The sequence below is a fragment of the Kryptolebias marmoratus genome, linkage group LG18, assembly GCF_001649575.2.
Source record: "Kryptolebias marmoratus isolate JLee-2015 linkage group LG18, ASM164957v2, whole genome shotgun sequence".
In the NCBI taxonomy this organism is placed as follows: domain Eukaryota; kingdom Metazoa; phylum Chordata; class Actinopteri; order Cyprinodontiformes; family Rivulidae; genus Kryptolebias; species Kryptolebias marmoratus.
In genome coordinates this window covers 12,106,153-12,131,036 of record NC_051447.1, presented here as the reverse complement: position 1 = coordinate 12,131,036, position 24,884 = coordinate 12,106,153, and the positions used below count along the sequence as shown (strand labels likewise).

At 37.1% G+C, this 24,884-nt stretch overlaps 1 protein-coding gene across 2 annotated transcripts in view; it reads right to left on the bottom strand.

Moving 5' to 3' along the window:
* The window catches only part of plxna4 (plexin A4), a 216,438-nt gene that overhangs the window by 45,142 nt on the left and 146,412 nt on the right, over window positions 1–24,884 (bottom strand). For both annotated transcript variants that reach the window (XM_025005636.2, XM_017414840.3), the window contains exons 6-11: window positions 15,925–16,048; window positions 13,104–13,257; window positions 10,465–10,564; window positions 10,129–10,243; window positions 1,623–1,823; window positions 767–863 (exon numbers count right to left, since the gene is read on the bottom strand). In XM_025005636.2, the coding sequence (XP_024861404.1) occupies window positions 767–863; window positions 1,623–1,823; window positions 10,129–10,243; window positions 10,465–10,564; window positions 13,104–13,257; window positions 15,925–16,048 (791 nt within the window). The remainder of the gene's footprint in view (window positions 1–766; window positions 864–1,622; window positions 1,824–10,128; window positions 10,244–10,464; window positions 10,565–13,103; window positions 13,258–15,924; window positions 16,049–24,884) is intronic.

The window sequence follows — 24,884 nt, the reverse complement described above, 5'->3', positions numbered from 1 at the left end:
CTTACAGTGGTGGCTCGCCACTGGCCAAACAGAACAAGTGCAGCAGCTCAATGCTGAATTCTTAAAATAAAAACCTCTGTAGAGAATACAGACATCATGAGGACATTAATTAATTTTTTTGTAAGCAAAGAAATACAATTGATTGTGCACTTATTTTTTTGTAAATCCAGGTGGGGATAATAAATTTGCTTTTCTTGTACAGATTGATCATTTTGATTTAGATGTCATTTCTAATGGCTATTTCTGAATAACAATCAGAACATTTTACATGGTCATATGCTTTGTCAATACTGCCATTAGGAAATCCATGCTAGTATGGCAAAAACAAAGGGAACAGCTAGTGATGACAGACACAGATTGATTGCCAAACTCTCAGTGCAATGCTGACATAGAAAATAAAAGACTTTGTGGAATAAAATCATATTTGAGAGATTGAAAGAGAAAGTCACTTAAAGACTTGGAACAATGATGTGTCAGACAGCCAGATGGAAGGAGAGGCCAACAAAAAGAAGGAAAACAAGGATGTGTTAAAGTTAACCACTCTTCATGGCAACATCAGGGAATGAATGCTTCACCTCAGCACACCGCCCCCCTGTTGCCATGGAGACAGGTTCCAAGGGCAACAATGGGGAGGCAGCAGCTTTACTGTGTATGTTTAAGTGAGTTTTCAAGAGTCTACGTGAATTAAATGTGTAAGTGAACGAATTAATCAACTTGTGTCAGTGAACATGAATGCACAAATGCTTGTGTCTGTTTGAATGCTCACCTTTGTTGTGGGCGGGGTTATCAATGCTGAAATCTCCGTTCCAGATGGCGGTCAGCTCCACGGGAAGACTGCTCATCTCCATCCCATCATAGAAATACTATAACCATGGCAACCATAGAAGGGAAGATACAGGGCAGAGAATATGAGAGAGTGTCTTTAAATTGTCTATTATTTACACGTTCAAATGCTTCTAGCATCCCAATACTTATATGATAACAATAGCACCTTATCAACAGGTGACTATGTACACAGTGAATACCCCATTAAGCAAAACACACACATTGTAGACATCAGAGAGCATTAAAAGTCAAGATTATTTTCAATTTGGTTCAGTAACACTAGCAGCATGAAGGGTTGGTGCTAGAATCATAATTTTCTGCTAAATTACAGTTTCCCTCCTTCACAGCTCAATCAAAGTACAATATTTGCAATGCACTGTGATTACACACACAAATCCCACAGACATCTCAACATGTAGACACTTACACACTCACACTCAGAGTGATGAGGATAGACAGGAAGATGGGATGTTATTGTATCAACAGACAATTAGCATCAAGACCAGCATAAAGGCTTTTCATGCTTGCTGTCAACACATTATTCAGTCAGTGGATGGATCATATTGGAGGGATGACTGTGCAAGTCAGACTTATCTTTTCCTTTTCTACCTGCAAGAATTAAACTTCCTTAGTTGTTAGTGTGTTTGAATGTGACTGTATATGTAGGAGAATTTGAAAATATTTAGCAATAGCTTTTGTTGAACAGTTTACAGAAATTGAAGGAGGCTGTTTAGAGATGAGTGATGATCATGCATCAAAAAAGCTGATACTTTCAAACACACGTTCAGTCTTCTTACCGATGTGTTTTGACACTGCACTGAGGAGCTGTTAAAGCGCAGGGCAGGAACTCGATGCTCATTTCCTTGGATGGTTAGGAGACATTCATACCCTCTCTGTCCAGACTGGGGCTGGGGGAGGTTCTTAGCTCGCAGAGTGATGGGCTTCACTACGTTGACTGGCACCAGTATCCTCTCTGCAGGCAACAACTGGGGACAGCCCTGGAATATAAAAACAAAAGGTGAGTCACTTTACTGATGCATAATTTATATACAATTAAAATTAAATTATTCTGCACCTCAGTGTTTTTAGTTTCTTAGTTTTATAGTCCCTCAAACTACACAGTAAAACAATAAAACTCACTACGATATTGCAGAAAAATAATGGCTAAATGTTTCAGGAAAAAACATTGGATTCACAGAAAAGCAATTTCAGATTGGAGTGGTAATGTAGAACTACCGTTGTGTGAGCTGAAAACATTATTCTTTGACCAATTACAAACATATTCCATTAAATTAAACATATTTAGACAAAGCTCTTCTTTATGGTTACTCAAGACTAAGGCTGTCCAGTGTATAAATGTTATGACAAAAACTAATAAAACAATTTAAAAAAAAAAGCATTTTGAGAGTACAAGTTACTGCTTCCAGCATGACAAAAATAATTAAAAGCTGACAGACACACCATCAATTCACAGAAGACAATACACACATAATTTACCTCATCAGGTACAGTGGCAGGCAAGCCTACAGTACTTCAGAAACAATTGATTTTAATGTGATAACCACTTAACTGTGTACTGTTTTTAGTCAGTGCTTCATTTGTGATGTTTCCTGTTGGGATAAGATGGATCTCTTAGACAGTCTCAGTACCTGTTCACATTCAGTGAGTGAAGGGCCAGTTCAGTAGGTACTCCACTGTCATTATCTTTAGAAGGGGACAATCAATTACACAATGAACAAGACACTTGTATTGAAATAATCTGAGTTATTATTTGTATATTAAAGGGCATTGTCCTTTTCCAATTATAGGGTATATAAACAAAAAGTTTTGAATGAGTGAAATTTACAATTTAAAAAAAATGTGTTTCAGATGAATCCAAAAAAGGTTGTTTTCTAAGTAGAATAGAAGCAAATAAAATTGAATGACAAAGAGAGAGTGAGCCACAAATCAATAAGAGACCTAAATTTAACAGCCAATCAGTTTGGATGTAAGTAGTGCTTAAATATAGAGCACAGATAATTTGGCTGAAAGATGAGGAGGAGAGGTAGGAGAACGGATGAAAAGATGGTGAGAAGATGATAAAAGGACAGTAAGAGAAGTGACCAGAGAGGACAAATAAAATAAAATACAGTGGGAAACAGACTGACAGACAGAAGTTAAAGGTGAAGATGGTGACAAAGCAGGCTAAAGACAGTAAACAGAGAACAGTGCTTCTCTGAGCACTTTGCAAAGTGTTTCATGTTTTTTACCAGAGAAGTAGATAGGACGAGACAGCAAAACAGGCGAAATGAAAGAGAGGAACAACAAAAGAACAGAGTAACTGAAAGAGGCAAAACACCATTAAGAATATGTGACAGGGGAAGCTTTAGTATGTCAAAGAGAGAAGAGGAGTGAGGGTGAAAAGAAAGAGAGCAGATAAGAGGAGCCCCCTCACGGATATAGCTGAGGAGAAGAGAGCGAGGAGGGTTGAAGCATAGCGCACGTCGAACTGTGTGATAACACTTGTTTGAAGTTCATTAAAAGCCACTTGATTGGGGAAGCTGAGTGAGTGACTGACTAGTGAGTGACTTAATCACGTGGTGAGAGAGAGAGAGGGGAGCGCTCTGTGACACTATTCACAAAGTCATTATAGATAAATGACACACAGAGGGAGTGAGTTCAGTGGTGGAGGAGAGAAAGGTGGTGGTGCGTGTGTGCATGTTTGCTCTTCCAAATCTCATTTTCCTAAGAATGAAGGGTCATATTTGGAGAATAAAAATGAGTAGAAGAGCAAAGAGAGATGCAATCCATTTTTAATCATGTCTCTTCCAGTTAATACACTTGAACAATGGGGACAATAAATCTGATCTGGTTTGTGAAAATGAAGGCATAGAAAGCACTGGAGTAAGACTCAACACAGCAACTGAGTAAAATCTTCAAGACTGATCAACACTGACAATGGCATAAATTGGGGTAACCTTAATATGAGACGAACATCTGTTACCTTTATACTACCTATGCCTAGAACTAACACTCTCAAAAAACAATATGTATCATACTAGAACAAAAGAATCCTAAAAAATCTATATTAGATAAGGAAATAACATTTGATTGACTGGATGTGTTGGTTTTATATGCATAGTGTGGATTGTCAGTGTTTGTTTTCTAAATTTTGTTGAAATTGTTATAGTTGTCAATTTGTATTTCTGTTTGTTTTTTATATCGGTATATTATTTTCTCATAATGTTTGTGGTATGGAAGTCAGGAAGAATAGACTCTACTATGGTAGGGACTAATGAGAATCTTTAAATAAAAACAAAACAAAAAAAACAAAACAAATAAAAACAAAACAACATTTTATACATGAGGTATAAACATGTTAAAAGAACTTCATTGTTTGTCCCCTTTTCTTCAAGAAAATAAACAAGTTAAAGTCACTGAAATAACTTAAAGCTGACAAAAATACCAAAATCCATTTTTTTTTTAACAAAAAATCAACAAATGAAAATCAGTCATTGCTTCTGAATACTTTTTCACCAGAATAATAATAAGAAAAATACTGAAAGTGTCCTTGACAAAAAGAATGTTAAGCCTAAAATTAATGTGTTAAACTAAGGTGTGTCCTGTAATCAGCATCACAGGTGGCTTCATCTTGTTCTGAGTCAGTCTGCCTATTTAAATTGTGAAAAGCAGTCACCTGTATTATGGAGTGTACCAAACTGAACAAAGAGCACGGAAAGCCAAGGACAGAGTTCTCTCAGGAGCTTTGGAAGAAAATTATTGACCACCATCTTAAAGATAAAGGCTATAAGATCATCTCCAAGCAGCTTGACATTCCTGTGACTACAGCTGCACAGATTATTCAGAAGTTTAAGGATCACAGGACTGTAGCCAACCTCCCTGGATGTCGTCCCAGGAGGGAAATTGATGACAAATTGAAGAGATGGATAACTCAAATAGTAACTTTAAGGTCAAGGTTCATCTGTATCAGTCTCTTTCAGCCAAAGTGGCCTTGATGGAAGACAACTGTGAAAGACACCAAATTTGCCAAAATGCATTTTGCCAAGCTACAAAGGTTTTGGGAGAATGTCTATCCAACAGATGAGACAAACCAGGAGCTTTTTGGCAACGAGTCCTGTCGGCTCTGTGTTCACAGACCCAAAAAAGGAGGATGCTTGGTTATGTTCTGGGGCTGCTTTGCTGCATCTAGCACAGGGTGTCTTGAATCTGTGCAGGATACAATCAAATCTTAAGACTATCAAGGCATCCTGGAGTGAAATGGGCTTCCCAGTGTCAAAAAGCTTGGTTCCAGTCGCAGGTCACATCTCCAAGAGGATATCGACCCACAGCTAAAAACACTAAAAATGGCTAAGAACTAAACAACAGACCATTCAGAAGTGGCATTCTGAGTCCTGATCTAAATCCTACTGGATCTGTGGAAGGAGCTGAAACATGCAGTCTGGAGAAGTCACTCTTAAAACCTGAAACAGCTGGAGCAGCTTGCTAACGAGGACTGGACCAAAATACTTGTGGACAGGTGCAGAAGTCTTTAGGCTCTGTCATACTCAATAAGAAGTCAAGAAGTTGGTTTGTGGTCACGTGGTTGCAAGACGCTCGTTTTTGCAAACACCTTTCATAGTCCACAAGACACATGGAGCAGAACTCCTGGGAAAACCCCTCCCGCTGCAGGACTCATCAAGCTCTGTCACGCATGGTTTCTTCCCATCGGTGTTGCCAGTCCATCCCTGCATCCTCTGTTTGGCCTTCACAAATTGGTCATGAAGAGAGCCCCACACTTTTTAGCAGATGGACTCCTCCAAGCACAATGTCTGCACCATCTTCTTCCACAAATTTATTGCCGTTTGACAGTCTTTATACATTTTCCTGGAAGAGTTGTACAGATGTACATATTTTCGAACTAACTCGGCCAAATGCTATTCAAAACTGTCCATATAGCTTGCTCGGACTACAACCAACAACCGGTTTCTGGCAGCAGAGTATTTGAAGCGAAATGACAACATTACTGTGTGAGTGCTTTTCCACAACTAAACACGCCCACAAACTTCTAACCAATCCAAAAAAAGGGTTAAAAACAAAAACAATTAGACTTATATTCTGTAGTTGAAGATGTTCGCTTCTCATCTGAGAACTGTTTAAATGCTTTATTTTGATGGTTCTCAAAACCAGGACAGATTTGACTACTTACAGGTAAAGATAAAGGAAGCATTTTTTTTGTCACTGGTTAAGCCTTAATTCTGTGGTTCCCAAATGTGGGGTTGGGACCCCACTTTGGATCACAAAACCTCAAAGTGGGGGTCCTGAGATTATTTTTAGAAATTAAATCAAATTAAATAAAAGTTCCTACAAGAATATTTTCATTATAATTGTTACACAAATAACAACAACAATCATAAATGGGGAAAACAGAATAATGAGTTTAATCTTTTTGTGTTTTCATTTGCCATTATTTATTTACTTTTTTAGCAATGTTTGTGTGGTTCAACTTACAATATGGGGTTGAAAGTCTTTGATATTGTCTTTTGACCAGGGGGTCAAAAGCTAAAACGTTTGCCAACTCCTGCCTTAATCTTTATAATCTTCAATCTTTACTGTACAAGAACCACAGATTGCATTTTTGATATAAAGGAAGCCTACTTAAACTGCGCATGTAGTGAGTGAAGCTGTGACTGTCAGTGACAGGGCTGTAATCAAGGACTTGTACTGAAGGGCTAGAAGGAGAAAAGTACCTGTGAATAGCATGACTCATCATAACCACAGCATAATCCCTGACTTTGAAAAAGTTGGCGCCTCTCTTTTTCAGGATAATTATCCTTCTTTCTTGTTCCCGGCTCCTTGTTTTTCTCCTCATTTATACATTCTCAAATGTAGCCGGTTTGGTTCATTACATATATGCAGCTCGCTGACCCTTCTCATTTTTCTTGTCAACCCTCTTCACGGATTCTTCTTCCTACTCTTTCCTGACTTCTTTTCTTCTTGGGGACCTACTTAGATCTGATAATTAGAGGCTGGTGGGAGGTGTGAAGGGTGGAGAAAGGGAAAGTGACAGAGTAGGAAGCAGAATGGGAGCTGTGAATGTAAAAGCCCTTGGCATAGTTTGAAGCTAAGGAGGGAAGGAGGGCAATGGCAAGAACGAGGAAAAAAGGCCCATAATTATAGCAGTGTAAGGTGTGAAGATGAAGAGGATCTTAAGTTTTTATACACATACTCAAACACCCTGTGGTTACCAAAAGATTCCCAGTCTCCGTTTTATCATATCCAACAGAGCCTTGGGCAAAAACCCTTTTCTGCTTTCTGTTCACCTGCTCCACCTCTCTGCAACTACCTCGCCAACCCCCACTCCCACCACTCATTCCTCAGCCTAATTTTTTCCAAATAACTTTACACTTGACCGGTATGTCCTGCACCAACCTGTACCCTTATTAAAAACTCCCAAATTTTACAACTTTGTAAAACAATTTATTTTGGTTATAAAGAAAAAAAAACTAAAAATGCAAATATTGTCTGTTAACTGTCACATCACTGCAGACTTATGATCAGCCCAGTAGTAAACAAAAGTTATTCCAGATAATCTAAAGGAGGCTAACATAAAGTCAAAGAAAATATTAGTGTTTACTAAGAATCTTGGCAGCAAAAGACAGTGCAAGACCAATGGATGAAATGGATGAAAGCAGAAAAATTAGTCTTGCCTCTTTGAATGCTAATTTATGACTTTTGACAATCTAATCTAAAACTTAACATTTTTAGGCTTATCTGAATGCTCATAAGTTATTAGTGTTTTTATGCAAGCTTTTTCTGCCACCTTATAGTGAATTTATTTAAACTTTGATTTGCTTATTAGTTTCTTTAGGTACCCATTTCATGTGTGCAATTATATTAATGATTTGTCTGCAGTCTGCACCAGCATATGAAATTTGTCTATGAATCAAAACAAAGCACTTCTCTCTACCATTCCTGCCTAATAACGGCAGCTAATGGCTATTACTGTTGGCATTTAGCTTCTTTAATAAAATTATCCTGATTACTTGATCAATAAGTTCCTGGTAAATAAACTCCACAACATTGATCACCACAGCACAGAAAAGAAGTACATAATGCAAAGAGGTAAGGATGTGCAGAATGAACTGGGGTGAGTGACATTAATATTTTTGTGTTTTGTATCTCCCTACCAGCTGAATATATTAGTGTAAGATTTGGCAGTAGCTCAGGATATGAACATGCTGAGTTGTAGACAGCAGAAGAAGAAAGGGAAATATCCTCCTGTGGTTTCCATCAGACAAGGAGAACAGGAAGTATACCCAGTTTCATCACTTTCTCATGGTGAGACCATGTGTGTGTTAAGGATAGAAGATGCAGTTTGAAAAAAGCTAGATTTGCAGGCAAACAAACACTGTCCAGCAGGTAACAAGAAGAAACAATTAATATAAAAAATGTGATCCACAGAGCCAGCAGTTACTTCTCATTGTGGCTTACAGTGAGAAGTAACTCCTGTCTCTTTCTTCACTGTACCAAAAAAAGTGCTGAATCCATTGTCTTTGTTTGCGAGCTACTAAGTCCTTGATATGTATGAAGGCAAAGACAGACATGGCCTTGGTTAATCTGCCAACAGGCAACCATCTGATCCCTGTGCCCATATCTTTGCTGGCATGAATAAAACACCCAGTCCTAGCTTTAACTTCATCATGACATGCATACTAACAACAAGCTCAACCAGTAGGGAGTTAACATAGAGTTAAGGGATTAATGAGATCACTGCCTGAAATCCCTTAATTGTAATAGTACACAAAAATTCATCATCAGCAGAAAAAGTCATCTCATTTCACTGACCAAACCTGAACAGTCTTTTGTGAAATTTGGGAATGATTTTCTGTATGGTGTGTGTGTGCATGTTCTTAAGCTTGTATGTGGGTGTGTCTCAACTATTAATTCAAAACAACATCCAAAAATCTGGCAGCAGATACATCACCCTGGATTTAAAGGGTTAATTAAAAGCAAATTAAAACTCATTAGGCCAGCACAACACCTGCTTTTTAAATCCTCCTTTTCTTTATTTATGGTTTTCTTTCAGTGTGCAACACAATAGGAGAGGATTCACACATTATTAACTTGAGTCAATATTGACCACCAGCGCCTGGGCTAATTGGAAACAAACCTGCAAAGACTCGTGTTTGAGGCCTAACTAAGCAGACGGTTCAAAAGGATAATGGAAACGACAGAAAAAGAAAATAATATTGTCTGTGCAGGTTGAATAGCTTGGGGGGGAAAATGGGTGGAATAACACAATTGAGAGCAGACTGCTCATCAAAGGAAGCAATCTGGCTAAGCTTGTCCCCGATCGTCAAGCGGCGTCTGCCAACCCAGACATGAGCACTCGTGATCTTCATCATGGCTCACCTCAGGCTAGGATTAACAGGCCACTAACTCCATGTAAAACCCTCCCTCTGAAAGCCACTGGGAATTGGAAAAGTACAGGCAAGCAAACACTGCAGATAACCACTGAAACACAAATATCCTCTATATGTCCAAAACATATAGTGGACTTGCAAATACTGTAACTGCACTACTACTACTTTACTGCAGGTCCAAATCACAGTCACAGATCTCAAACTTCCTTGACCTTCTTTGCTTTTCTATGAAGGCTACTGCAGTGACTCTAAACCAGAGTGAAATCTTTTCATAAGTTGAGGAGTGGCTGGGTTGGAGGCCACTCACTGAAAGTACCCCATCCAGCTTGTCCTCTGCAGCAAAGAAGCCTAATTACAGTGAGCTCAGCTTCGACGGGAAAAGACTGCCTGCCAATATTATTGATAATTCACAAAGAGTAAGCTGTTGTGGGGAATAGGGATGGGCATGTGGAAATGACTCAGTTTCATTAGCTTCCACTGCCCTTTGATGTGCTCTCAAAAGTGAGACATGCCAAAAGACTCTTGCCAGATGGAAGCACTACTGCTGAAAGGTGCCTCAGTCCTTTTAACACAAGTCTTTTTGCATGTGAAATCTCAAAAGATAGACATTAGTCTCACTTAAGCAAACATTTTTCCTCATTTATTTCACCACGTGTTACAACTTTGATGATTCACAGCACACAAAGTTGTACGGGTTATGGGTTGCAGTTTGGCAGCATATAAATCTGCAAGTAGAAAATCAGAATCCTTGTCAATAGCTATAAAATAAGTCAGAAAAAGTATTTTCCAAAGGTTCTGCCATGTTCTGTGGCCTCTCTGTTACTGCCAATCTGGACTACAAAATAATTTGTTGTCTGAACAAGAAGAATAAAACAGATAAACTCGTATTTTGGAGACTCACCTCGGGCTTCTTAACTCGACCCTCCTGGAAGGAACAAGTGCGAGGGTCATGGGTGCAGTCGTGTCTGTATTTACACCAGTGGCACTGGTAGGGACTACTCACACATGACAGACACCTAAAACAAGACAGTTTGTAATTACTATCAAATTATAGAAAATTAAAACAACAAAATTCAATATTCCTGCAACTAATACAGTTTCAAAATCTTAAGAATCTTGAGGTGAGTTCCAACATTTCAACCATGGATTTATTTATTGGTACATAAAAATGTTAATCAAACAATGCTATAAAGGGAGACTGAAGTATGCTTGAACGTTATTAGAAGACTGAACTTACGACTTGTGCACACTGCAGTTGTAGAAAACAAAACTGGTATTTGCAAATGCCAGGCCCGTCTCCTTGGATTTAAGATAAAGCTGCACAATCTGGTGGTCACCTAAAAGAAATAGATAACAGCCAAAAGGAATTCTTAGCTACACAAACAGACAAAAATGTTTTATTTTTCATGAAGAAAATTCTTAAGCAGTTAGTGTTTTGAACACATTTTCACCCTATATGTTCATAATTCTATTTATTTATTTGTTTGCACACAACAAAACAATACACATAAAAGAAAAGATGAAAACAAAATGTGCAGAAGTCATAAAAACTCAGATGGTCTTACAAGCATACCCCCTCCTAAAAAAAGAAAAAAAAATCATAAAAGCTTCGTACATAAGCTTACATCTTGCTTTGAACACACACAAACGCACAAAAATACTTGCTCAGTTCTCTTGACAGTGTTTAACCTTAGATTTTCCAATAATAAAATAAACAAGATGAAGCAACAGGTGACCATCTTGTTGCATTCTGAAAGACAGTATCTTTAAAGGAGAGTATTTCAGAAGGCTTTCGCTGGGTAAAATCTCCTTATTCATGCAGCAAGAAGCAAAGTTGGTGCACACAAATTTCCCTTGGGATGGACAAATCTCCAACTGAAATCACTTTGAAAGTATGTTTGACAAAGTAAAAGGAGAAGAACATGGAATACCAAGTGTGTGTGTTATATAAGTGTATGTGCATATGAGCTCATGCCTCATCTGTATTTGGTGTGTCCTTTTGTCTGACTCTAATGAAGGAATTCATGTTTAATTCAGCAGCACATCCACATATCTACCTGCTCTTTTTATACACTATCTCTATACCTCTCCCTCTCATTCCTACTATCTTTGCTCACAGGTCTCTTCTCTCTTTTCTACGCTGTGACTCCTTCTCCCCTGTGTCTCTCTCCATCTTTCTAACAAAGAAGGAATCATTCATCAATCAGAGTAAAGCACTGCTGACAACGGATCTGTCCTAATTAGGCCACTTAAATGTTACCTTGAAGCCTGCTAACACTATCCATCCCTCCCTCTCTCCTCACTCCATCTGCTCCCTTTCTCTCTTGAAACCAAGCTTGGACTAATGAGTACTGGTAAAAATGGAACATGAAAGCCTCAAACATAATATCTTTGCCTAAACCAGGAAAACCATATATGTCTGAAGGTGAAGGCAGCAAAGCTTCATATGTTTATGTTTGATTTACATATTTACACATCTGTTTGCATGACAACAGCAATACAAGCTTCATATGTGGTTGACATTGCAAACAAATATTTATAAGTCCCCAAAGCACACTTCTTATTCTCATCAGTTGTGTATCATCAGCAGTGTACATTTTTGTTGTACATTTGATCATAACAGCAGATGTGAGAGGAATTTCTCAATTTTTGCAGGTTCAATAAATAAATAGAGGAAAACAAATATCTATGTATGTGTACAGCTGAGACCTCCGACATCTCAGCAGCATTATAATAAAGACTGGACTTGACTTCGGTTCTTTACTGAAATACTGGTATTGTTTCGACATTAGATTCAAAAGGCAAGCAAGGAGTACTGGAATAGATCACTTTTGATTTTCTTTTTTTAAATATTGAAGAATTGTCATGAAATTACAATGCAGATGCAGAAGACTTAAAGGTCTGTGTACAGGAATTGTCAAATGGAACTTGTTGAATTAGAATAGCTTAGCCAACTTCAGAGAGAGAGAGCAAAAAAGAAAGAGGGATATAGAGAGAAAAACATCCCTTTTTTCTTATGAATGAATACTGACAAAACTGTTTTAAGTGTTGGTGTCTGTGTAACTTGACAGATTTCTTTTTAGCACTGTGGGCAACCAGGATTCCATCAGTCCCTCCGGAGCACACCCTTGTGAGGAAGGTAAATAAGTTCCACAGCAGACTAATAACTAATGCTCATTTAGCTACTAAACATGTCCTGAGGCATTGCTCCAAGGCCTGTTGAGCTGCTGATGACAGTGAGGAAATAGGAATTCACAGAGAGCATATTGCCCCAGGACTATCAAGAGAAAACATCAAAATGACTGTGTGCGCATTAGTGACAGACTAGGATGTTTGTACTCAATGCTGCAGATTTTATTGTATACAACAGTTTCATTGTTTTTACAGTACTGCATAAATGCTTAAACCACCCATAGTTTCTTCATACTTTGCTTTCAAAAATTCAGACATTTTTGTCATTCTTGAAAGAGCTGCAGATAATCTGGATAAATATAGCTCAGATTCATTTTACCTCTTTAAAGATTTTTCTTGGACTTTGGCTGCTTTTTCATCCATTTTCTGTCAAATAATTGCATCTGACAATACCAGCATATTGTGCAATATGCGTTTAAATATAAAAAAGATGACAAGTGGAGAACAGTAAAAGTTTCTGAAAGTTTTGCCTTAGGAAAAAAAAAAAATCCAGTGACGTCCTGACATTGGACCTGAAAGGTGTTTGTAACTCTTCGGGAGTCACTTTGTTGGCACAAAAATACTAATTTACATATTTTATGTAGTCTAAATGTTCATTATGGATACAAAGAAAAAGCTGAAACAATGAGACGTGTATGGAAAAACACCATCCTCATGCTAGTTAGTTGTTTTTTGACTTCTTACCTTTGTCCACAATAATGCGTGGCATTTCCTTTTTAGCAGGAGAGGAGCATTTGATCCGGTTTCCCTCCACCAGGCCATGCATCTCAGCCAGATCCTCAAAGGTGCAGTTGACACCTGCTGAAAGTTCTGGGACATTATGGGCTTCAAGCACCAACTGTTGAAAATGAAGGAAAAGAAAGAAGACCTGGTTTAAGAATCATTTTTGCATATGGGGAAAAAATATTTATTTAACAGATTTAACACAAAAAATAATCTAAAAACTAGGGATGAAGTTTGAAGTGCAAAGTTACACCATGTTGAGAAAGAGAGAGAAAGACACCTGGAATAAAAAGTACATAAATAATACAAGGACAAAATTCAAAGTGAATAGATGAGATAATAAGGTGAAGAAAGCCAAATGAATATAGATTACTAAAAGAAAGATTGTTTGAACTTAAAAAAGAACAAGGAGAAGGACTGAGGTGAACATATAAAACAATGAAAATTTAAGGACAGTGGGAAAGAACCAACAAACTACTGGACTGTCAGAGAACAGTAAACTCTCTACAAAATAAGAAATGCATTTTTTTTCTTCATTTCAAAATGCTGTGTTAGCTCTTTCAGCATCCTGGGAAGAATTGCCTCAGGTGGAGTAAGAGGGGAGAAAGGAAACCATCCTTGAATAAAAGAAGAGGTGATTATGGAGAAAGGTGGAGCAGGGTCAAGACCAAAATATACATATTGATGGAAAACACTGTCTGAAGAGAGGCATTGGTCTAAACACTGATTTGAGTTGTAGCTAGTATTATACTTTTGATGTGACGCTAAAAGCTGCCTCAGCGGCAGAGAAGGGCTGACCTGCACTGTTTTTATATTGCTGTTTAATGAAAAGAAAGCAGCAGAGTGAATATCTACACAACAACTCACATAAGACAGTGGACGCTCTAACATACTCTAATTCTCACTTTCTTCTTGCTTTCATTTATTTATTAATTTAAGAGAAAGTGGAAAAAGATCTCAAGATTTTTAACAATTTTTTTGTTCATAAAAAAATTTGTTCGTATTTTTGAGAAAAGTAATTTTGTCCAGTCATAGTCAGTTATCCTAAAATTGTTATTGCTTACAGTGTGTTTTACTCAGCTTTAGCTTTAGCACTATACCATAAATTTAAAGGCTTCAGATGATAATTTTTTTTATTGTTCTTAAAGCCTTTGTACCATTTGCAGTAAACACATTATCAAGGAATGAGCCCAAAAAGAGAATTATGCTGAAAGCTTTTTGTTTGTTTGTTTAGAATGGGTCAGACCTTAAGAGTGATGTGTCCTTGTTTTTCTGAAGTTTTCCTCAGCTATATCTGTCCAAATAAATATTTATTAACATAAAGGTCAAACAGTAGCCACTGCCAGTTTGGTAGAGGCCTCTGCCCAGTGTTTAGCTGGATGGCAAGTGTGTGCAGAAAGGTTAAACACTCAGCAACGTCGCACACAAACACCCATGAATATCATTAGGTGATGTGGAGCTGTATCACTGACAATCAGCAGTTCACGTTTGGCCCTGTGAGAAACACAGATGGAGTGAGTCATTCTGGCTTTGCTTGAGAAAATTATGAAAGCTATTTTTGGTCTATAAAATTCAAAACCATTCCCAAAAGATCATGCAAGTGAATGGAAAATGAAAGGTGACATGATTGCTGCTGGTTTAAGTCTGAGTGATATTCACAACGTTTAGTCTTACTTTTAAAATCTTTTAACACATTGCAGTTCAATAGAGAGAAACAGAAAGCCTAGAAATAAACAGATTAACTCCATGTATTCAGGTAAAGCAAGTGTGTTACAAATTTAAGCTACTTACAAACTTTTAGAGTCATACATTTAGATTAAAATTTGCATTAAACCTTAAAGCAGGGTAACAGGTAGAAACAGCAGGAATATGATCTTACTCAAATGCAACAACACTGAATATGCTGTTGCGAAGCTGTCCAAAGTATGCAGAAATGAAAACATTACAATAGAAATCATTTCACATATGCAGAAATATAATTTGGTCCTAGACATTTTTATATTTTTTTCAAAGCTGGTTTAAAAGCCGTCAAACAATTTGTGTTTTAACAATTCCTGCAGAGACATATATTTGTTGCAAGGGGTCACAGCTCCTTGTGTACTAATCAATACACATACACAGTAAAAAAACAAAAAACAACAACAAAAAACCTCCAATGTTGGCAGCTGTTTCAGAGTAAAATGTCCACGGGGTGAAAGTGCTTTTATTTAGCTGCCAAGACCCATAAAAACATAGCTGAGCTGAACTGCATGCTGTTAATGATTGTTGACATTTGTTTGGAGAGAATTTTCATGAGTTAGGACTAAAAGTTGTGAGGTCAGGAAATGAAGGATGGGTGTTGGCAGGCGCTAAGATGACATGAAGCAGGACTAGAAATTTAACACATCTACTCAATAGTATTTAGAGCTTAATTACATTGTATTACAAATTATGCTTGAGTGTGTGATATTGTCAATCTGCCAGCCAAGATTTTCTCACTTGCAACATATTCGGCTATCATCACAATTTACTGAAATGTGGCACCACTGAAACAAATGCCTGTTTGCTTGCTAGATGTGTTTTTCTAACTGAAGGAACAAATATATTCAGTTGCTGTATTTTATTTTCAAGTGCAACCAAAACCTGTTAATTAATGCCTAGTAGTGTTTATTTAAAATATTTAAAAGAAAAGGCTTGTCCATTATGTTTTACAAATGAAGCATACATATTTATGTGCTGGGACATTTGTCAGTGGTTTCTCCTTCAGTGGTAATAATGGATGCACTTTTTTGTATCCACTCACCGTGACGCTAAACTGGGAAACTGATATGTTGTTCGGGTGGACACTGAGACGCACACACTGCTTGATGTCTGAAGCAAAGCGCCGGGGTTCTGTCGACCGCTCACATTTCTCCTTTCTGGTGCACCTGAAAGAGGAAGAAGAAGAAGAAGAAGAAAAAGAAGGGGTGTTATTCATGGTTTACAAATACACACATCCGCTTGCACACAGTAACCTGATCAGGGCTTAGTCTTTTCTACCTGTTGGCATCTGGGGAACAAGGAATGTCCCAGCGTTCTCAAACAGGTGGCATTAGAAACATTTATCATATTTCCTCTCTCTGGCAACGTACCAGCCACAATGGTTGGAGAATGAAAGCCCAGTCACTACAATGGTGGGAGCAGTTGCATTTAAAACAAAGACTGCTCTATATGTGGAAGTAGAGCCAGCCCATTGGGAAAGAGGTAGTCACAGGCTTTGTGCAGACATCTTAATGAGTGGCATTCATGGGCAATGCCAAATCCAGGTGGAAAGGTGGATGTTGGTGGGGGGTGGGATAAATTACTGTCCCTCTTAAAATCAGACCACAGACCGGGAGGTCTAATCCAGTTCGTTACAGTGGTTTGAAGAGTAGGAGGGCCTGAGCCATTGTGCTTTAGGAGGAATTTACTGTCTCTTGTTCCCAAATTCTATCCCTGTTAGACTACAGAGTTTTTCTGCAGAAGAACGTTTATATCTTCTATTCATTCCCACTGAAAACATTTGTTTCAGAAAGTTTTCACATGGAATATTATAATAGAAGGATTTTCATAAGTTGTCTTTTTATATGTTTGCTTTGTGAGAAACCAGCTGGTATAAACTCAACTTTCTTCTTCACACATGCAACACCACATTCTTGTTCATGTCTAATCCCTTTATAAACTTATTCAAGTTTAATCCCAGACTGATTTAGAAAAGAAACGTGTAGTGCAATTAACAATCTGGCAAATTCACAGTGAGCCCCAGAACCCCTTTAAAGAAAATAAAAGACTGAAAGGAATAAAAGAGGTCATAAAGAATGAGAGAAAGGAAAGACTTTCAAGGTGGTTGACATATGAGATACAGTAATAACCTTTCGCAAAGGAGGCTTTTTTTTTTACCTAAATTGGAAAAATAGAGGGAGGGTGGGTTTTGACCAGACAAAAGCATTGTAAAGTTAAGCGGCCTAACATGCTGCAAAGAAGACAGACATAAAGAAACAGAATAGACATAATCTGTTTGAGGGAGGTAGAGAACAGGAAAAGGAGGAATGAGTGTAGCATAGACTGTGGAAAAGAGAGAGGAAAAAGACAAGATTTAAAGGAATACAGCTATTGTTGGCTCTATGTGAAGCTTTTCCTACTAAGCCGGTTAGAGTAGGGGTTTAATCGCTTCAGGTTCCTTTGTACTCCTATCACTGATGTCTGTGCCTTCTTTTCTAGTGCTGATTTAATGGGACCACATCACATGAAAAGCCTCCAGGCAAACAAGCCACATAGAAAATCCACAAATGCACATTTCCTCCAGTAATTACACACAATGAGAATCACTCTGTGAATATCAACAAGTATTTTAAAGTATGCTGCTTACATATAGTTGGTAATGACACTGTTAGAAAGATGTTCAGATCCACTAACATCAATTAAATCATGTAACAGTTTAGAAAGTTAATTCATTCTGAGTATTTAAGTTAAAAAAAGAAAAGTGAAAGGTTTCCATTCACTGAAAAAAATGCATTTGTACTTTCAGTGTCACTATAAAGTCCATTTTAGAAAGAAAATCTTAAAACTGACTATCAAAATTAGTAGCTGCATTGAATTGTTAGTGTGAATTTATTTTCCCAGAATTATCAGTGTGTGTGATTTAATTATTAATTCACTAAAAGGTAAAAATGATCAGTTAGTAAGAGGTTTCTAACATCAATTATCTTTTGCTCACACACATTTATGCATAGTACGTATATTAATTCTTGAAGAATCTTGAGTTAATAACCCAGGTAAAAAGTGTTTCATGCAGTCATGAAATGCAGGAAAATAGACCTAAAGGAAAAGGCCTCATTTATTAACTTGTAATCTGAAAGTCTTTGTTGACATTACATAATTCAAATGTGTGTGTGTTTTTGTGCTGCATTTCCTTGTAGACTGCTTCACAACATGTTCAGAACAATATATTTCAAATGTGACTTTATAGTTTACACTTGTTCAGTGGTTTATTTATTTATATTTTTTGTTTTAAACCCTGACACGAGTTACAGGGCAAACATGACAGATAATCTTTTGATTTACAGGGCATGTGCTCAGAGCTGATAAATAGTCCTCAGGCCTTGCTGAGCTGTATACGAGTCAGGTTTATAACTTCATCTCCACAAAATGCTTGCAACCATAAACAACTAAGATCAGATGATGCAGGAAAACAACTGTGTACTAGGCAGAGCAGAGAGAACAAAACAACCCGCTACGACTTGTTAATGTCTATATTGCAGCAAATATAATTTTTGTTCAATTGGGGGTTTTCATGCATGGGACTTAGTGTTTATGAGTCTTAATTACGTTGTCAAAATGTGCTGCTTACAAGTTTTATCATTTGCAGATATTTATAATATATCTTAATACAGCTACAAGACATCATGACCTAATGAGGCAGTGTTAGTGGAGAGGCAGGAGTGCAACAAGAGCTGGTCTGGGACCTATTAATAAATCATTTCATTGCTTGTATTGTGCATAAAACCAAGGATTTTTTTGTTTATTAAGATGTGCATTGAACATGAACATTTTCATAAAAACTAACTAACTTATAAGTCAATTATAACAAAGTACATCAGTCTCAGCAAAAAACCGTTCAACTCTCATGAATTTCCATCCTACTTCCCCTACGTTTTGCTGTTCTGCAAAATTATTCCAGATTAAACAACTATGACATTATTTAGAGAAGAAAAAGATCTCCAGACCAATGATGCATGTGGTGATAGTGATTTCTGCTAATGTTTATAAAGATATTCTGCATTCTGTGACACCAGTGTACCATAAAGTACTTCCTTTGGACTTCCAAACCCACTTTTATGAAGTTACATTTGTAACTTTATACATTGTTGTGGCTTCTAACATTTTGTTGTGCTTAAAATGGAAGTTTTCACTGTAGTAACTTTTAATTATCTCAATTCCAAACTGTCTTACAAGTCAGGGTTATTTATTGCTAATATATCAATAGCTTTAGCCAATAAGTTATGTTGCTATAAGCCAATTTTGTAGTGGTATAGTTTTACCATGTTTCACTTCCTTCTGTAACATGGAACAATATCTCATCTTATTAGGCTTTTATTTTACAAAGAATAAGACCAACTTCTGAGCTTTATGTTTATATTCTAAAGCAAATTACCTTCTACTGCAATAAATGTAACAAATTATTTAAATAACTTATTATCACGAGTTGTATAACTATAAGCTTTTGAGAACAAAAGAAAGAAACCTTTTTTAATAAAACCTAAATTCTGTGAGCTTTATTACTAAGACCTTTGTAGCTGTAACCTTTTGTTGTAATCCCCAAAGTGTGACTTGTTTCACATATTTCAATACAGACTAGAGTTAATGCAGAAAATCTTTGTTTAGACACTTCAATCGTTTATAGAAAATGTTTTTTCAAAGCGTTTTGATATTTTCCGTTCCACTAATGTGTTCTGGAGATTTTTTTTAAAATTTATGTTAGGGTCTGCAGAGTGACTAAGCTTAAAGCTCACAGCACAAGCTCTTAAGGACACAAAGCTTCCGACTGGGTCATTCAGGAAGGCTGCCATAAAGAAATTGGAGTTGAAATGGACAGTTTTACACAAAGGAAGACAAGAAATGATGTATCAGTGAATAGCATGAGAGAAACAATTTAGCTTGTTTCAATTATGCAAATCTATGCAGCCATACTCCTAAATAAAATGATAAAACTGAACATAGGCTTCTTTACAAATGCCACGAAGAAGAAGGTTGAATAAGCAATAACATATTTTCTAAAATTTGCTAATCTTTTTCTATAAACAAACCAACTTACACAAAGAACTGTTAAGAAAGACTCTATACCAATACTAAACTTTTAACCATTAGTATCAATATGTTTGAAATAAACTCTTACTTCTGAAATACAGCACAATAATTGTAAATCTACTGTAAGTCTGCTCTCCCTGCAGGCACAGAAACTTTCATCTCAGAGTCAAAAGGCCACAGTTTTGCAGCACAAGATAATTAAAAAAGAAACAAAAACAAAACAGATCTAATGTTAAACCTTCCAAATGATGCATGGACTGGGACTCCGCAATGAAATGAAATGCCTCTTGATCTTTTTACAATATCTACTTACAGCAAAGACATAACTCTGCTGGGTTTCTCATTTGTTTCAGTGTGACAACTGCAAGGAGACAATGTAGGGTTGTGGGTTACACCAAGAATACTCCTGAACTGAGATTTACAAAACATCACCAGACAAAGGCTAACACTCTCATTTAAGTCAAAGATGTTGATTACTGTGTGATGTTTTGCCATTTAAGAAGTCTTAACCATTTTCTCCAATTTTTATTTTATTTTATGTCATCTTTTGAATCCACAGTGTAGCATAATCTATAGAAATTCCTTTTATTCAGTGACAGCAGGAAATCATACTGAGATGCACCATAACAGATAAACAGTTTGTTTGAACAATAGTTGTTCTATAAAAAGGCAAGCAAATGTATTTGGCTGTTCAGTTAAGGTAGATGTTCAATTGAAGAAGTTGACGATAATGAAGAACACCGTTCAATAGACTAAAGAGAGGGATATTAATAGAGAACAGCACTACATAATCATTTTCAATTACTAACAATATAGACTGTGACTAAAAATAAATTCAATGTATGATTTCCAATGGTATGCAACAGTCCCACCCACTGCAAACATTTTATAGTGAAATGTTTAAAAAAAACTTCATAAATCAAAGCAATTTAAATTGCAAATGACAGTCATAAAAAGCCTGATCATGGCTATCCTTTTGCAGAAAATTAGACATCTACCATATCTTCATTTGGTTCGTAAATGCTGCTGTTATGCAGAACTGTTTGACTGGCAACGACACACTGTGAGAAAGTGAGCTGAAAGGATTAGATCGGCTCTGAATGGAAACTAATCTGCACTCTTGTTTCTCGCAGCCTTTGATATGGTGGCATAATTGGTGAGAGACTGAAGAGATGGCAGAGGATTGCTAGCCTTGGCAACTGTTGCTGATGAGTCTGTCACAGCAATTTTGAACTATACAGTTCTGTAAATAATATGTCATTACAAAATATCCACCAATAAGTTTTTAGTCTTCATATTGACAAAAATTATATTATGGTGTGGTGTATGCACAGGGAGCAAAAATATCATAAATCAACCATGAATGATGAATTTTTGAAAAAAGTCCAAGGCCTATTCCAATCAGTAACACAACTGACAAGAATTCATTTCATATTTGAGTTTGAAATACTCAAATAATTCTATAGCCTGCAAATGTAACATTTGTTCTCTTCTTCTTATACCTCTTTTTCTTTCAGCTGTTCCCTTTTCAGGGGTCGCCACAGCAAGTCATCCCCCTTCATCTAACTCTGTCTTCTGTGTCCTCCATGACCTCTCTAACTGCATCCAAATATCTCCTTTTGGGTCTTCTTCTTTGTCTTTTTCCTGGCAGCTGCATCTTTAGCATCCTTCTACCAATATACCCATTGTCCATCCTCTGCATGTCCAAACCATCTCAGTCTGGCCTCTCTAACTTTATCTCCCAGTCGTTCAACCTGTGCTGTACCTCTGATGGCCTCAATCCTAATCCTATACATCCTTGTCCCTCCTAAGGAGAACGTCAACATCTTCAGTTCTGCCACTTCCAGTCTTTTTGTCAGTGCCACTGTCTCCAAACCATACAACATAGCTGGTTTCACCACTGTCTTGTAAACCTTTCCTTTACTCCGCCTAAAGCCCTCAAAAGAGAGAGAGAGAGATAGAGGTAGAGAAGCCCTTGTAACCTCAGCTCAATTTAACCTGATAGCCATGGGAGGGTTAGGTATGTTTGTTCTCCTAGACAGTTGAAAAAGCAGGTCAATGACCAAAAAGAATATTAAAGCTACAAGCTACAAAGTTCCCTTCTGAATACAATGCACCATAAAAGAGTTAAACAATCCAAATCACTACATAGCCCTTGATATATGTATTTAAACACAGCAAAATTTCACTGGTATCCCTCAAAATCAGCAGAGTGTCCATGTGGCACAGGTTGCAGGGCTAAAAGGAGCTGAGAAAAAGATTATACTAAAGAGGGGCTGCAGCTGTATCCGGCCATGTGAGACTTCAGGTGCAATGCATACCTAATGAAAGGCTTGGAGAAGGTCAAACAGGCTGTGAAATGAAAGCTATTAAATTCTCACAAAGCTGTGGTCTGGCCATCCTCAGCTCTGGCAAATATCCATATCAGGAAAACTCACACAAACACAGGCAAACATTCTCACATACACAAGTGTGCACAGTATACACAAGATGCCTATGGAAGTTGTCAAGAATTATTTGTGTATAAACAATAATGACCCAATAAAGGTAAGCAAAAAAAACTGAGTATGTGAGGGAAACAATAAAAATAAACCCCTGGAGTGAAATTTCACAACCTTTCTAAGCATTAGTTAAAAAATACACATAGGATTTGTATTTCTACAGTATTTGTGGTAAATCAATGCACAACAAATAGGCACCCTGTAGCCCAGCAGAAACCCAATTACCATGCTCCCCATGCATCATCACACACTACATGGAATCCTATACATACTAATAGCCTTAGGTAGTATAAGTTACTTTGAAGCAGAGCTGTGTCACATAGACTCAGTCATAGACCACACTGGCTGGCTACATTTCTCACCTGTGCATGTGACCAAACACACATGAATAGTGTTGAACACACCCACACCCACACATGTAAGTGCACCTCCTGTTATCATTAAGAGTGGCTGTCCACAGAGCAAACTTAAATTTGCATGAAGGAGCTGGTGGGAGAGTCATTACTTGGCCCACTGGCCGTGACCCTGTTACTCCACTATGTGTGGACACATGCAAGCGCACACAAATGAACTCTCAAGCTCACAAAATCTGGATCTCATAACATAACATCATGCCTGAAGGCACGGAAATTGCAGTGTGGCTGAACCTAGGTCTAGAAATCTTCAATACCATTGATGCAAGAACACCAGCTGAGCAAAGAAATTATACAGTAACACTGCTGTTGAGGGTTTGCAATTTGTGATAAAACCATTTCTTAATGCACAGACTTAAAAAGAATAACAAAATGAGACAGAGACCCTAATTATACAAATGTTCCATAAATGCTTGAATAAAATGAAGCCTGTAATCATTCACTATATGCAGTATAAATCTTATATTTTTCCTTTTCATATACACACAATCATGCCTCAGTAGAACAGGTTAGTGACTGGCAACATCAGTCGGAGACTCCAGCCAACAAGTTGCAGCTGCTTTTCTCTGAAATGACTTTTAGTGATGTACAATTTGAGCAGCACTCAAAAGCCAGGCTACCAGCACATTTTACTCTCTCTCACACACAAACTATGAGAAAAAGTTATCCAATAAAGGTTTCCAATGGTGGCAGAGCATAGAGGACTTATTAGGCTGTTTGTCTGGCACGAGTGGTGCCATCACTACCCCTGAAAACACCATTTGGCCAGGTTTCTATATTGAACAGCTTCATCTGTCTGGCTCAGAAGTACATTTAGTGAATGTGTAGGTACTTGTTTTAAGACAAGACATGAACTTATGAATTCAAATAGATATGAAATTATTTTGAAAATATATATACTTTTTTCTCAGCATTTTACTCTGCATTATAATTATTTCAATCTGTATCCAGTACTTCTAAAATCCATATTTCGGTGAATTTACTGCATTTCAACAAGTACTTGGAATTGTACTCCAACAGTCTTAATATTTTGCCAGGAAGGAAAAATATGAAATTATATATTCTTTGTCATTGTGCATTTTGCAGAAATAAATGTCTTCTGTTGATCAGTAAATGATCTTAGAATAACAAAGATTTTGCCTTTGGTCTCGATTTCCATGAGGCTCAAGAAATCCTTTTGGATCTCTACAAAACTCAGAGGGGTCTCGTGGATTAGAATGGATTTGGCATTTGCAAATTAAATCCCCATTTGACTTTTTTAATAACTGAATCTTAAGGTGACAGCACACTTTTTCCATAATTGGATCTGTGAAGTGCACTTGGCTTATCTGTATCTATATTGTTTTATGCTCATGCACATGTGCAACCAGGACAAAATAATATGATAGTATTGATCCAGGCAGTCGATATCCAACCTGTTGAATTGAGGTGTGTTTATTCACAGCCACAAGACAGCTTCTAACTCTAAATTAGAAGACACACTAAAACCACTTAATCATTTTCTAAGGTTGAGAAGAGGACACTCAGAGGTCTCTTGTGAATGTATCTGTATTATTACTATACGTCATTTCTGATACAAATGATCTTTTTTCTGTATCGTTTGTTCTAATATCAGTGGGTTTTCATTCCAGAGGCCAAAAGAAGCTGGGTCTGCTCTATGATTTCAGACTACTGGTGTCATTTTTCTTAAATACTTTAACAGTAAAAAGTAGTCCACATCATCTTTACTGTTGCTTTAATTTTTATGTTTCCATTATAAAATGAGTCAAACAACAACTCTATTTTGAAGCGTGCACTAAAGTAGGCTACTTTAGTTTATTGTACTCCTACAGAACCAATAGGCAAGGTCACAAAGCACTTCAAGCTGGGACTGAGACGCTTTCTAGCCATCTACAGTTGGAACCAGAAGTTTACATCCACTATATAAAAAGACAAATATGCATTTATTTCACACTGCTTGATGTGTAATCAGAATAAACTTTTCCTTTTTAGGTCAATCAGGATTTTTCAAAATTATTTCTATT